Genomic DNA, 14,891 nt, shown 5'->3' on the forward strand with positions numbered 1-14,891 from the left:
TTTCTTTTCATTTCTCTTCTATTTGTCACTTGATCTTATCACCAAAATCAAAACCACAGGATTTATGATGCAAGATTTAGTCTGATTAGAGTCCTAATTCCAAGAAGTCTATGGAGAGGGAGAGTCAGAGAAAGTTAAAGTTATAAAAGTTAATTCACAGAATAGGTATGTGGAATGGGGTCAGAGGGCAGAGTTCCCTCCCTAAAATCTTAATGCTGTGCTACATTCCTTAGATCATGATGGCAAATTCAACTTACAACAAGAAGCTGAAAAGGAAGACAAAAGGAAGCTCTGAAGATAGCAAACTACAGGTAGGTACGTATAAATGAAAAAGGGACAGTGAGTTTTGTCTTTCAGAAGGAAGTAGAATTAAAGATAATTAAATAATGTGCACCTACACTTTCTATGGCATACCGATAGAGAGGTAATCAAGAATTAGCATTACTATTTCTGAGATTTTCTTCAGACTGTTGTATAAGGTAAATGATGATAATTTGGTCTAAAATATTATACACATTTGTTTAGATAAAATAAAGGAATGTTTAAAAAATTGAAATTAAGTAAAACACTCAATATTTTAAACAGGGCAGAATTAGAATCATCATTTTAGAAACAGGAAGAATTATTTTAAAAAAGTAATAGATTCATAAAGCAACTTCTTTAATTAACATACACAATATACAGTTTCTCAAGTTCATATAGTACACCTGTTATGACACTTTACAAAATATTCATGTAGACATTAAAATTCTAATGTTCCCAAATTTGTCTATACCGTAATATTATAAAGGGAATATTTTACATATATATTTAACAATTTCATATAAAAAGATATTCTCCTAAAGAATAACAATAATTTTCACCTTACAAAACACAGTAATATAAACTTAAGGAAACAAAACGGCATTTTCCTGATAAATCCAAATTCTTATTAACGAGAGAATAAGATAATTTAGTTGAATTTTGTCAAAATTAATTCAAAAAAGAATTTCAGAGTTATTATCTGGATATAATGGAATACTGCCACCATCTTTCAGAGTTACTTAAAAATTATTCACATAGGATTTTGATTAGTTGAGCTACTACATGCACATTGAGACTATTTCCAAGTAGACGATAACGCTGTTTGACTGTTGTCTTCTCAGGAAATCCTAGAAAAGAAAGGTAACAATTTATAATACAATCACTTGCAATATTAACTTCCAGAGATAAAAGGATGTATTCTTTAGTAAAAGCAGCGTGGTTATTTACATAAATAAGTCCCTAAGGTATCCATGAAGTTCAAGTAACAAATGAGAATTTGGAGCCAAAAATATTATATAACATTTCATTGCTTACACAACGTGATATTATCATATCACTTATCATATTTGCTCAGTACACACATGTACACACATAACATCCACAGAACTAATAGAAATCTGAGCACTAGTACACTTTAGGAAAAGCAGTGGCTACCATTATTTCAGTTATTTAATAACAACCTTCAGGAGACAGAATTCACATACTATAAAATGCAGTTTTTCTTTTAAAGGGAGACTTATTTATTTATTTATTTATCCATTCATTCATTTATGACTATGCCACATGGCTTGTGGGATCTTAGTTCCCCAGCCAGGGATTGAACCTGGGCCCTCGGCAGTGAGAGCGAGGAGTCCTAACTGCTGGACCACTGGGGAATTCCCTAAAGTGCACCTTTTTAAAGGGTACAATTCAGTGGTTTTTAGTATAGTTGCAGAGTTTTGCATACATCCCTACTATTTAATGTCAGAACAGTTTCATCACCTCAGAAAGAAAGCTGGCCCACAGTTAACATCATACTCAATAATGAAAGCTAAAAATTTTCCTCTAAGATCAGGAACGAGACAAAGATACCCACTCTTGCCACTTTTATTCAACATGGTATAGAAGTCCTAGCCAGAACAATTAGGCAAGAAAAAGAAATAAAAGGAATCTAAATTGGAAAGGAAGAAGTAGAACTATCACCATCTGCAAATTACATGATATTATACATAGAAAACTCTAAAGACTTCATCAAAACGTGGTTAGAATAAATGAATTAAGTTGCAGTATACAAAATAAATATATAGAAATCTGCTGATTTCTGTACATTAACAACAAACTATCAGAAAGAGAAAATAAGACAACAATCCCATTTACAGTCGCATCAAAAAGAATAAAATACTGAGGAATAAATTTAACCATTGATGAAAAAATTGAAGACACAAATAAAGGTACTCCATGCTCATGAACTGGAAGAATTAATATTGTTAAAATGTCTATATTATCCAAAGCAACCTACAGATTTAATGCAATCCCTATCAAAATTCCAATGGCATTTTTCACAGAAATAGAAACCACATCCTAAAATTCCTATGGCATCACAAAAGATCCCAAGTAGCCAAAGTAACCTTGAGGGAGAAGAACCAAGCTGGAGGCATCACGATGCTCCCTGACTTCAGACTACATTACAAAGCTAAAGTAATCAAAACAGTATGACATTAGCATAAAAAGACACAGAAATCAAAGGAACAGAATAGACAGCCCAGAAATAAACCCACACATATGTGGTTAATTAATTTATGACAGGGAGCTGAGAATATACAATGGGGAAAGGAAAGTCTCTTAAATAAATGGTGTTGGGAAAATTGGACAGATACATGCAAAAGAATGAAACTGTACCACTATTTTACACCATACACAAAAATTAACTCCAAATGAATTAAACACCTGAACATAAGACCTCAAACCATAAAACTCCTAGAAGAAAACGTAGGTGGTAAATTCCTTGACATCAGTCTTGTCCATGGTTTTTTGGATCTGACTGTAAAAGCAAAGGCAACAAAAGCAAAAATAAACAACTTAGACTACATCAAACTAAAAAACTTCTGTACAGCAAATGAAATAATGAGCAAAATGAAATGGCAATCTACTGAACAGGAGAAAATATTTCCAAATCATAAATCTGATAAGGGTTTAGTACCCAAATTATATAATGAAGTCATAAAATTCAACAGCAAAACAATAAATAATCAGATTAAAAAATGGGCAGAGTACTTGAATAAAAATTTTTCCAAAGAAGACATACAGAGGGCCAATAGGCACATGAAAAGATATTCAACATCACTAATCATCAGGGAAATGCAAATAAAAACCACAATGAGATATTACTTCACATCTGTTATAATGGCTATTATCCAAAAGACAAGAAATAACAAGAGCTGGAAGGAACATGGAGAAAAGGGAACTCTTATGCACTGATGGTGAGAATTTAAATTGGTGCAGCCATTATGGAAAACAGTATGGAGGTTCCTCAAAAAATTAAAAATAGAACAATCATATAATCCACCAATTCCACCCTGGGTATTTATCCAATGAAAACAAAAATACTAAGTAGAAAAGATATGTGCACCCCCATGTTCATTGCAGCATCATTTACAACAGACAAGATATGGAAACAACCTAAGTGTCCATCGATGGGTAAATGAAAAAAGAAAATGCACACACACATACACACACCATGGAATACTACCCAGCCATAAAAAAGAATGAAAAGGACCTTGAGGGCATTATACCAAGCGAAGTCAGAGAGACAAATACTGTATGATCTCACTTATATGTGGAATCTAAAAACCAAAGCAAGCAAACAAACAAATTTAAAAAACCAAGGTCATAGATACAGAAAACAGATTGGTGGTTGCACGGGTGGGGGAAAAAAGGGTGAAATGGGTCAAAAGGTACAAACTACCAGTTATAAAAATAAATAAGTCCTGGGGATATATAATGTAGAGCATGGTGACTATAGTTAGCAATACTGTATTGCATATCTGAAAATTGCTAGGAGAGGTCTTAACAGTCCTCATCACAAGAAAAAAGAATTTTGTAACGATGTATGGTAATGGATATTAACTAGATTTATTATGGTGGGTGATCATTTTGCAATGTATACAAATGTTGAATCATTATGTTGTAATGTTGTACATCTGAAACTAATACAATGCTATATGTTAATTATATACTTCAATACAAATTTTTTTTAAAAAGAATGCTGGCACCCATTAGCAGTCACTCTCCATGTCCCCTCCCTGCCCCTCAACTACTGATCTACTTTCCGTTCTAGAGATTGCCTATTCTGAACACTTCATACAAATGGAACCATACAATATGTTGTCTTTTGTCTCCGGCTGCTTTCGCGTAGTGCTTTCAAGGTTCATGCGTGTTGATTCTGGAATGTTTTTTAAAAGCAAAGTATTCTATGTTTAATATCTTAGTCCTTATAATAACATTATGTATTAACAATATTATGTATGTTGTATAATACGACTATAAAATATAGTGTAACTCAAACATCAAGCACATCAGTAAAAATTATCTGATCCGAGGGAAAAAATGGCTCATAACATGCACCAATAGTTCATTCCTCTCTCTGTCTGAATAATATTCTATCTTATGGATATACCACATTTTATTTATTCATTCATTCATTAATAGACATCTGGGCTTTTTCCCTACTTCTTGATTATTATAAACATTGATGTTATGAACATGTACGTACGTATATATGTATGTGTTAAGCTTTTTTCAGTTCTCTTGGATATACACCTAGGGGTGGAATTGTGGGGTCATACAGTAACTCTGTGTCTAACATTTGAGGAACTGCCAGAATGCTTTCTAAGGCAGCTGCACCATTTTATCTTGCCACCAACAGTGTACAAGGGACCTGATTTCTCCACAATTTGTTAACACTGTTATTGTCTGTCTTTTTGTGAAGTGGTATCTTACTGTGGTTTCGATTTACCTTTCCCTAATATCTAATAATATTTAACATCTTTTCATGTGCTTATTGGTCATTTATCTATTTTCTTTGGAGAAATGTCTATTGAAATCCTTTGCCCACTTTTAAACTGGATTATTTTTCTTTTTATTGTTGAGTCATAAGAGTTCTTTATATATTCTGGATACAAGTCCCTCAGAGTTGCTTTTTTACATTCTGCTTCCACAAACTGACATTCTCATACTGAAGTTCAATTTGCTACATTCTTTTGCAAAACAAAAGGGCCCACAGATACTATATTTGCTGGAATAAAATCTTGCACATACCACCGTAAAAGACTGTCCATGCGTAAGAGTGGATGCCAGAATCTTAGTTACAATTCCAGAATTTCACATTCAGAATCCTTTGGCATAGCAATTAAATATAGGAAAAGCAAATCAGGTAATAAAGGAAATAATTAAAGAGAATTAGAAATAGCAAAATTTCAAAACCTGATAAAGTTGCTTCATCAACACTAGACATTATACTTACTGCAATAAAATAACAGTGATTACCATAATAAAATGATATTTGCAATTGAGCATGATCATAAAATTGCTATTATAAAGATAATATGTCTTAGGCAAGCACATTAGTCATCTCAAATTATTTACTTCAAAGTAGCCAGAGGTAGAAATACCTACAAACTTTTAGACTACCCCTAGGACGATGCCTTGAGATACCAAGATTATATCAGAGGGGAAGAGATGTCTGAAAACAAACAAGTCAGATTTGTAAAAGTTATATATATATACAAACACATATATACACATGCATGTGTGTATTTTATACATAGATATTAAAATCTAAACTCACTTGTGGAAAGAATTACATAATTTTGTAAAGTTAAAAGGTGACTTTTTAAAAACTTAGGTACATTAAAAATAATAATCCTCAAAAGCAAAGAAACCTAGAATTAACAAGGTCAAGAGAGCAGCTTTTATTCAGTAAGTGTCGGTTAGTGTCTGTCTCTTCCAAAGCCTGCTGTCTCATGAATGCGTGCCACTGGCCACAGAGAGAACCAGGGCAAAATGTGTGGGAGAGTCAATGCGAATCCGTCATGGCCGGTGGACAAGCAACTCAAAGAACGCCCATTTTGGACCCAAGGTCCGTGACGTCAGAGGCACACGTGCAGGACAGTTCTGTCACAGGGCTGCTCAGTGGTGACAGCAGGGCACTGACTATACACATATGTCACATATTAAAATAAGGTAGGGCTTCCCTGGTGGCGCAGTGGTTGAGAGTCCGCCTGCTCATGCAGGGGACACGGGTTCGTGCCCCGGTTCGGGAAGATCCCACATGCCGCGGAGCGGCTGGGCCCGTGAGCCTGCGCGTCCGGAGCCTGTGCTCCGCAACGGGAGAGGCCACAATGGTGAGAGGCCGGCGTACCGAAAAAAAATAAAAAAAAAATAAAATACGTAAAGCAATGAAAAAGGCTTTCTCCCATGTATTATACATATATTTTCAGAGAACTTCGAAAAATCCTATTTTACCCCTTAGATATTTTTAAATACTGAGAAAAAATATTTATGAAGTAAAGGCTATAACATCTACCATTTAAAATATAAAAGCACGAATTTTATATTATGTGTCAGATAGGTTGTAAGCATGTGACATACGTTAACTCACTTAACTGTTACAACAGCTCTATGAAGTCGGTGCTATAATTATCCCCATTTTACAGATGCATAAACTACGGCAGAGAGTGGCTTCAGTAGGGCTAAGATTCACACTCAGTCAGTCTGACTCTGGGGTCTGTGCTACATTTCACTATTACCAAAGTGATTGCTACTGCTTGAAAAAATAAGCACTCAAATAAAACTTAGAAATGAGTTGCTGTTCGACAGTAAATCTCTTTTCTCTCTGTAGTAGTACAGAAAATACCTTTGATTGCTCATCCTAAAATATGAAGGAAAAAAAAAAGTAACCACAACAGTAGACTGGGAATTAAATTCCTGAGTCCAATTCTCAGTTCTTTGTTTCACTGATGTTCTCACTCACTTTGTGACATAAACTAAGACACGGAAAGTCTATGTTTTCTTAAAACACACTCCCCGGGATGTTTCAGACTGAATGAGATCACCAAGAAAAAGGCAGAGAGTACAAAATAAACCTGGTTGCTGTGACTATGCTTGGAGAATCAATTACCAAGAGGGTAGTCAAATTCTGTTGGCAGTTTGTTCCCAATGTACAAAAAGATGCTTTCCAAACCTCAACTGTAAATCCATTATTTAGATTTTAAAACATGGTCTATGTTTTAGGACTGTATTAATATTACAACAACATTAGGTTTAGCGAAGTTTGGCTTTTCTGCATTCAAGTTCCCAATCAGTTATCAAAAGCACATTTCCTCCTTGTGCAGCCCTGGAAGCATGTGAGGGAGGTCTGTGTCTCTCCCTTCCCATGAGCCAGGTACTAGGAGCACACCCACCGCAGCCCAGGAAACCGATGGCATCCACACAGCAAGAGCAGCAGCGCCAAGGAAGCGGGACCAGGGAGGGGCGGGGTGCTCTAAGAAGCAAAGGCGCTGTGTCCAGTCTCTTAATAGCAACAATCCCTGGCTTTCCTCATTACTTGTCTTTCTCCCTTGGCAGTGGTATCTTCATTTTTCTTGAGAGTCCATCTTCAGATTCCCTAATTTCGTGTCAATTCTGGCATCTGTGCTCCTGAGTCACCCTTACTTTCCATTAGGAAAGTTCCTTTCTAGACCACCTCTCCACTTTTTCTTTTCTCCACTGAAACCTTGTAGGGAAGGAATCAATTATACCAATTATATAATTGATAAGAGTGTTATCTCCGAGGAGTAGAAGTACAAATACATACCTCCCCACCACACAAAAATAAATTCCTCAATTGCCTGTTAATTTCTTCATTAAAACAAAGACAATTCTAGGCATTCTTTCATAAGATCTAGTGTGAGGTTATTCGAATAGTACTCCTAGAAGCAAAAAACTAAATTCGAGAAAGAGATGCTATTAACAACCATCTGTAGGGAGAAGTGAGGAATTGCTGATTTGGCCCTTCTGTTCCTGCAAAGCACCTGGAACCATTACTGGAGTGAAAGGAGAAGGGGAACTGAGTCTGAAGGGAATGAACTGGGGCAGGTTATGAAGAAAGCAGACACAGGAGGGAAGGAAGATGTCAAAGATGGCACCATCAGGAAAGGAAGCGCTCTCACATCCGTCTGGGCAAGGGTTTATTCATAAACTATGCACGAGTCCCTAATGAATTTTGAGACCTTTAATCAGTGAAAGCTGGGGTCTGCATGTATCCCACATACCGAACTCTGGAGGAAATCCAAGGAGATTTGCTATTTCTTTAGGAGTGAAAAATCGAAGTTGAAGCATTAACAATCTTGTTATCTTTTCTTCTTGTGACAAATTGGTAAGGGATTTGTAGATATTCTCAATCTGTAGGAAAACATCCAAAATAACTAATAAAGTAGAGTGCAATTAGACTTGTTAAGATAATATCGTCTATTGTGAGACAGTTTAAAAATGATGGACATAGTCTTCTGTAACACATGGCAGCACAGGGTAAAAACATCTCTGTGCAATGAACTGTGTAACTGGCTCATCAAGGGCCAGGTAAACTCAGAAAACAAACAAAACCTTAATGCTGAATAGATCAGGATACTCTCAGTGTATCTGTCATTTTTGGTCCCTCAAAAATTAACTCATAAGAATAGAAATAATAAATGACAATATAACATAAAAGAAATGTAGTGAAAGATACAAAAAAGAAACTTGGTCAACCAATAAGTCGATTTTACAAAGCAAATAAGCAGCCATTAAAATGTTTACTATTTATGACCAATTTTATCAAATTAAGATATTTTCTTAAAATGATAAAATATATTTAATAAATATGACTTCTCAAATCCAGACATTCGTTTGTCTCTGATAGGGTTTTTAGCAAGGGTAAATTTTATTAACAGTAAGAGTTTAAATCAGCATAAAAGAAGATAATGTGATTTCACTTCAAAATTATTCAGAAGTATATAAAACTTTCAATATATCAAGCTTGTATTCAACCATGATACCGTAAAGAATTAGCAATTGAAGTATTAATAAAAAGCCTTCCTAAAATATAGATTTTTTTCCCTAACAGGCATTTTTATAGTATGTGCTCCAAAGGAAGGCTCCAATACTAAGATATTTATGCATAATTTTAGAGAACATTAAGTACTGTACTCTGCATTTCAAATTACTCTTTATGGAATAGAAAGAAAAACAAAAGGTAAGAAGAAAAAAAAGAAAGTAAAAACATAAAACACTTTTTGTACATATACTCATATCTAGCAACAAGAAGATTTATTCTATAGTAAATAATTATTATATACACATATTCATCCCAGTTGAACATGTAAACTTATTTTAACATTCTCAAATTTTAAGTATTAAAGATAATTTTATTTAAAATAATTTTCAAATATTTTAGTTCTGCAGCATGCATAGTACCTGCACATCCTCTGTAGTCTGCAACACAGATCCTGTCCCTTCTATGTAGCGTCCATAACTAAAAAATTAACACAAATATTTTGTAGCATCTAATATATTTGCTAACGCTAAATTTCTTAAATATTTCTTGAATCAATCTTACATAGTTGTTAATACATCCTTCTGAAATATTCTAAATAATATCACATAAATATGCTTTGTAATTAAAAAACTTACCAGGTGAAAGACATAAGATCAGTCTGTTGAAAATTCTCAGACACTAAACTTGGCATAGTTTTTGTTGTATAAATACTAGTCTGCATATACATTATTGTCATTTTTTAAATGTTCATCACATTTAAATGCATAGAAAGTATGCATTTGTTATGACTTTATATCTAAATGCTATTCAATACTGACATCCCTGCCACATTAGACCAAATGTTATGTAGGTGAAAATAAATTGCTGCTCTTTTCTTATAATGCCTGAACCATCATTTCTTCTCATGAACCCAAAACCGTACTCTCCAGTCTCATGACAAACTCAGGCCCACCAAACGTGCATCTGCCTCTTACTGTAACACTGTATGTTTTTACTCTTTATCATAAAACAATCAGACTATTGTTAAAAATGTATTAAAAATACCAAACACTATAGAAATGCAAGGTATTAGTAATATTTCTTTCCCTAAGATCATTGCCAAGCTGGCTGTTTGACATTTTTTCCTAATAGATGAATTTAAAATAGAAATTAGAGAAAGTCACCATCAAAGAAAAGCTGTTTTCTTATATATCACGTGTGTGTGTGTGTGTGTGTTTATATTATCTACACTAAAGTAGACTTCTACAATAAGGCTTCTTTTATACCATTTTTATAATTATAAAAGAATTTCAAATTTGTTTTTTATTACAAAATTGATAACCCCTGTTTTATGAGAGTCCTAAACAGAACCTAGCAGACTTGGAAATACACAACAGCTGAGTGAAGTCTTTTAAGGTAATGGAAAGCAATAAACCCATTCCCCTGAAAGTACAAGGGCAGGGTATGATAAAGTCAGGGTGAGCCTGGTATGATTACGTCGGGGGCATAGTGTCTTGTGCAAGACAACTAGCTAGTAGGTAAAGAGAGAAGGCTTGAATTTTTTTTTTTTTTTTAAAGAAGATGTTGTGGGTAGGAGTTTATTAATTAATTTATTTATTTTTGCTGTGCTGGGTCTTCGTTTCTGTGCGAGGGCTTTCTCTAGTTGTGGCAAGCAGGGGCCACTCTTCATCGCGGTGCGCGGGCCTCTCACTATCGCGACCTCTCTTGCTGCGGAGCACAAGCTCCAGACACACAGGCTCAGTAGTTGTGGCTCACGGGCCTAGTTGCTCCGCGGCGTGTGGGATCCTCCCAGACCAGGGCTCGAACCCGTGTCCCTGCATTAGCAGGCAGATTCTCAACCACTGTGCCACCAGGGAAGCCCGAAGGCTTGAATTTTTAAATCATACAACTACTTATCAAAAGAGCTTCAGTGAAATTAACAAACAGGGGTAGGGATGGACCTTTTACAAATTTTTCTTGAAGGGTCTAATTTCCCCCCTTCTTCCTAGGTTTAAAAAAAAAAGTTGAGGGGCTTCCCTGGTGGCGCAGTGGTTGAGAGTCCGCCTGCCGATGCAGGGGACGCGGGTTCGTGCCCCCGGTCCGGGAGGATCCCACATGCCGCGGAGCGGCTGGGCCCGTGAGCCATGGCCGCTGAGCCTGCGCGTCCGGAGCCTGTGCTCCGCAACGGGAGAGGCCACAGCAGTAAGAGGCCCGCATACCGCAAAAAAAAAAAAAAAAAAAAAGTTGAAAAACACTATTTCTTGAGAAATAATCCAAAGGATGTCCCCTAAATGTCCATCAACAGGTAACCAGTAAAAGAAATTATGATATACCTATACTATGAACATATGAAAGTTCTTTAAGCACCCATAGGTAATAATATCCAAATTATACTGCACAATGAAAAAAAGTGCACATAATAATGAATATAGTATGTTACCATTTACTTAAAGGAGGGGGTAAAAATATACATGTATATTTAAACACACCTCACATGCAATACCTCTGGAAGACTAGAGAGTAACCTGAAATCATCGGTTGCACGTAGGGAGGGAAACTGGATGAACAAGAGGCAGAATTGGAAGGGAGTCTTACAATCTTAGTTCCTTTTGAATTTTGAACTATAAGAATATACTACTAATTCAAAAAACTAAATAAAAGTTAAATATGCTATAATGTGCTCCAGGACATTCAATGTTATTTCTTCATATTAAAATTTAACTTCTTCTTGTACATTGATCATGAAAGTGGACAGAAATTTTTGAGGTACCATAAAAAGAAAGGTGCTAAACAATTAGCAATTCACCATCTATAGAAACCATGTCTCCACTGTGGGTAATTAAGCTCCTATGAAGGTCACCAAACGATGGCAGTGTCTTCTATGAGCACTGTTGTGGGTTGTGCACACCATGTTCTGCCAGAAGGAATTTTCACTTGTGCATTCTACTGGAACACGGAAGCAGGCGATGAAGGGTGAAAAAAATCATTCCAGCAGAAACATTTTTTTATAAAAAAAATCATTCCAGCAGAAACATTTAGAAGAACTAAGAGAAACAATAGTTATGAAAACCTGGTTATTTTGGATATGCCACGAACAGAGACTCTTTAAAACCTACCCTTTTGTAAAGCATGTGGACCTTCTGCATGTGGGCTTAACAATGTCTAACAAAAGAGCATATCGCAGCAATGACTTTGGCGGTAAAAAGTATGAATTCATGTCAACGTCATCTTCAAGAAAATCTCTTAGCATTCGCACAGAGAGATCACTGTCCTGTTGACGTTTCCTGTCAATTTCTCCTGCAGTTTCAAGCTTAAAAAGAATGGCTTCTTTTCCAGAACATTGTGTGCTGCTATCAAAGCAAATATTTGGCTCAATTTTCTTTTCTTCAATTTTCTTTTCTTCAGTTTTCTTTTCTGCATCTATCGTATGTTTTTGTGGATGTTCAGATTCAGTTTGGGGGAACTCCATCAGTACCTGGCATTAAGTAAAAATACACAAACTCTCAAAAGCTTTCTTAAAAATAAAAGACATATTAATAACATCCACTCAACATTATGTAAAAAAATTCTTTAGCTTTTACTGAGTTGCCATTAAAAAGATAGAAATTGAGGTTTACTAGTATTTATACAAGTTATTACAAGTTTTTCATCATATAGTGTTAGGCATCAGGCTATAGATGATTTATTTCATGAAATTACTGCTTTCTGAATTAACAAAACCATTCAACAAAGTAATAGGAAGTATGTTGAATACAGAGACAGCATTATATTTGGAAAAGAAGTTGAAAAAGCAACAGGTACATTTCCAGAAAATGTGTTTTTGATCAAAGTTTGCCATTCTCCTTCAATTAAAAAAAAAACAAACTAGAACATACCCATGATCTAAAGGAAAATTAGTAATTAAAAATGAAAAACACTCTTCACCCTGAAAGGTTATTTCTATCCCTGAGTCCCACAGGAAAAACATGTTCCTGCAAAACAGGTAACCATTTATAAAGTCCTATTTTGGGAAAGAAAAAACAGTTCCAGGAATTTTTAATGATGACGCCTTTGTTCACATACTTTATATACCGTTTTTGGAACTGCCCACTATTAAAGGGAGATATATTGCTATTTTATTATATAACACAGTACTGTATAATACTGATATTGTATTACGGGGGATTCAAATGATACTACTGAAGCCCTGTTAGTAGGACATGACTTTTGAGTTCTTACCTGTGAGGGTTATAGAGAGCTTCACTGGACCACTGAAACTCTGTTATCCACACCAATTTTCAGCAGAAGCATATAAAATTGCTAGCATAATGAGAGATCCTATATATAGCAATTGAGCATTTTATTCTAGCTTGTGCTAATCATTACCATTTTTTAATCAATTAAGGCTAAATAGCATAGATTTCAAATAAAATGCAACTGATGTGTGAAAATACTCAAGCCATTTTTAAGATAGTATACATTTTATCAAAAGTAGTCAATGGCTTCTACTGAGGGAGAAAAATAATAGATGCAAAAGAGTCAATGGTCAGAAGAGAAATTATAGGAGGAAAAGAAGGATAACAACACTAATGGTAATTTTTTTTACTTTTAACTTATTTTCTTTTCTAATGATGAAAGAAAAGTTTCTGGTTTTGTTTCAAGCAATTAAAGTGGCATCAGGAGGGTGAAAAGGCCTACAAGACAGACCTCAGGCATAATCTAAATTACAGGCACAAGAGGACACACATAAACCTCTGTAAACATACTCCAATAAAGATGTTAAAAAAAAAAAAAAAACTCTGCAAAGTAGTTCCTGAAAATAAATTAGCAGACTGAGATATATTTACAACAGATAAATAATGATGATGATGATAACAGCAATAATAATAATAATACCTGACCAGGGGCTTGAAAAGGGAACGGCACTGACTGAAGCTTTGCAATAAGGAAATACCGTAGCCTTGAATTTGGAATGCCAAGCTGCAAGTGAAACAGGGCAGTTAGCTGCTATAGGATATTAAAGAGATCTGTGTCAACTTTTAGCACCTAGTAAAAAAACTCATACAGTTATACATTAGTTTCTGCCAGACAAAATTCTATTATCAATTTGTGGAAGACTTCTCTGTAGCAAGTTCTTAAACCTTTTAAACTGTCACTCTGTACCTTTATTTGAATGAAATAAAGATAGAATCAGATGAATCATATGTCTATGAGTCACTTTCATTTTATATTTCCCAGGTAAAAAGTCAAATAGACATTCTTACATTCATTATGAATAGTATAGTAATCATAAAAAAATAAAATTCACATATAGCTATAAAATTCAGATAGAGAAAGTAATAACCATGTCAGAACTAACTGCAAGATTTACCTATAATATTATCCAAAATGGAGCCATTCTTTTTACTGAATCAAATTCCCTTTGGGAAAATTTGTATAAGAATTTACAATTGCAGTACTTACAGAGGTTGGAGACAACAGAAATTCTTGGTACTGAAAGCCACAATTTCCTATTGTTTGTATTAACAGGTCTCTGAAAAGGCAAAGGGAAAGAAAAAAGCTTTCACTCTACAGTTCAAAATAGGGTTCTTATATAAAATATTATACCTAAAACTTCATTTTACATGAAAACTGTACCTCCACTTAAGTTGTTTAGAAAAAGGATAATCCTAGGTCTTATTTTAAGTCCAGTACTTGAAAAATTACATTTCTCAATAAAAGAGATAATCCCTATTATAAATAAATAAAGCTACCAGATAATTTATAAAACTGGTGAGTTAGAATCGCCAATCCTCTCATGATAAGCTTACTATAGGAATGGAACTATATCTGTAGCCAATCAGACGGGGGACCACTGTCATAGACAGCAGGTCAGTCAAGGACTTGGATGCATTCTCTCCAGCTGGGCTACTGTCTGAAAGGGGCCTGACACAGGGCTTGCTTCTTCAACCCAACTGTAGGACAGAAAACGCCTGTCAATAGGACAAATTCTTACCGAAAACATTCCTACTTCTAAAGGAACAGGCACCAATGTAAGCAGCTAAAATTGAGAAATCATTCCGGAAAAATTCAAACATAT

At 35.0% G+C, this 14,891-nt stretch overlaps 1 protein-coding gene across 2 annotated transcripts in view; it reads right to left on the reverse strand.

The window, feature by feature from the left end:
* Positions 1-764: 764 nt before the first annotated feature.
* TRDMT1 (tRNA aspartic acid methyltransferase 1) overlaps positions 765-14,891 on the reverse strand; it is a 59,810-nt gene continuing 45,683 nt past the window's right edge. For both annotated transcript variants that reach the window (XM_082649638.1, XM_082649637.1), the window contains 6 exons: positions 14,276-14,345; positions 13,709-13,792; positions 11,950-12,308; positions 9,274-9,331; positions 8,094-8,223; positions 765-1,151 (listed from right to left, as the gene is read on the reverse strand). In XM_082649638.1, coding sequence (XP_082505764.1) covers positions 1,051-1,151; positions 8,094-8,223; positions 9,274-9,331; positions 11,950-12,308; positions 13,709-13,792; positions 14,276-14,345 — 802 coding nt within the window. In that variant the 3' untranslated portion in view covers positions 765-1,050. The remainder of the gene's footprint in view (positions 1,152-8,093; positions 8,224-9,273; positions 9,332-11,949; positions 12,309-13,708; positions 13,793-14,275; positions 14,346-14,891) is intronic.

The sequence above is a fragment of the Grampus griseus genome (genome assembly GCF_964374135.1).
Source record: "Grampus griseus genome assembly, chromosome: 2".
Lineage (NCBI taxonomy): Eukaryota > Metazoa > Chordata > Mammalia > Artiodactyla > Delphinidae > Grampus > Grampus griseus.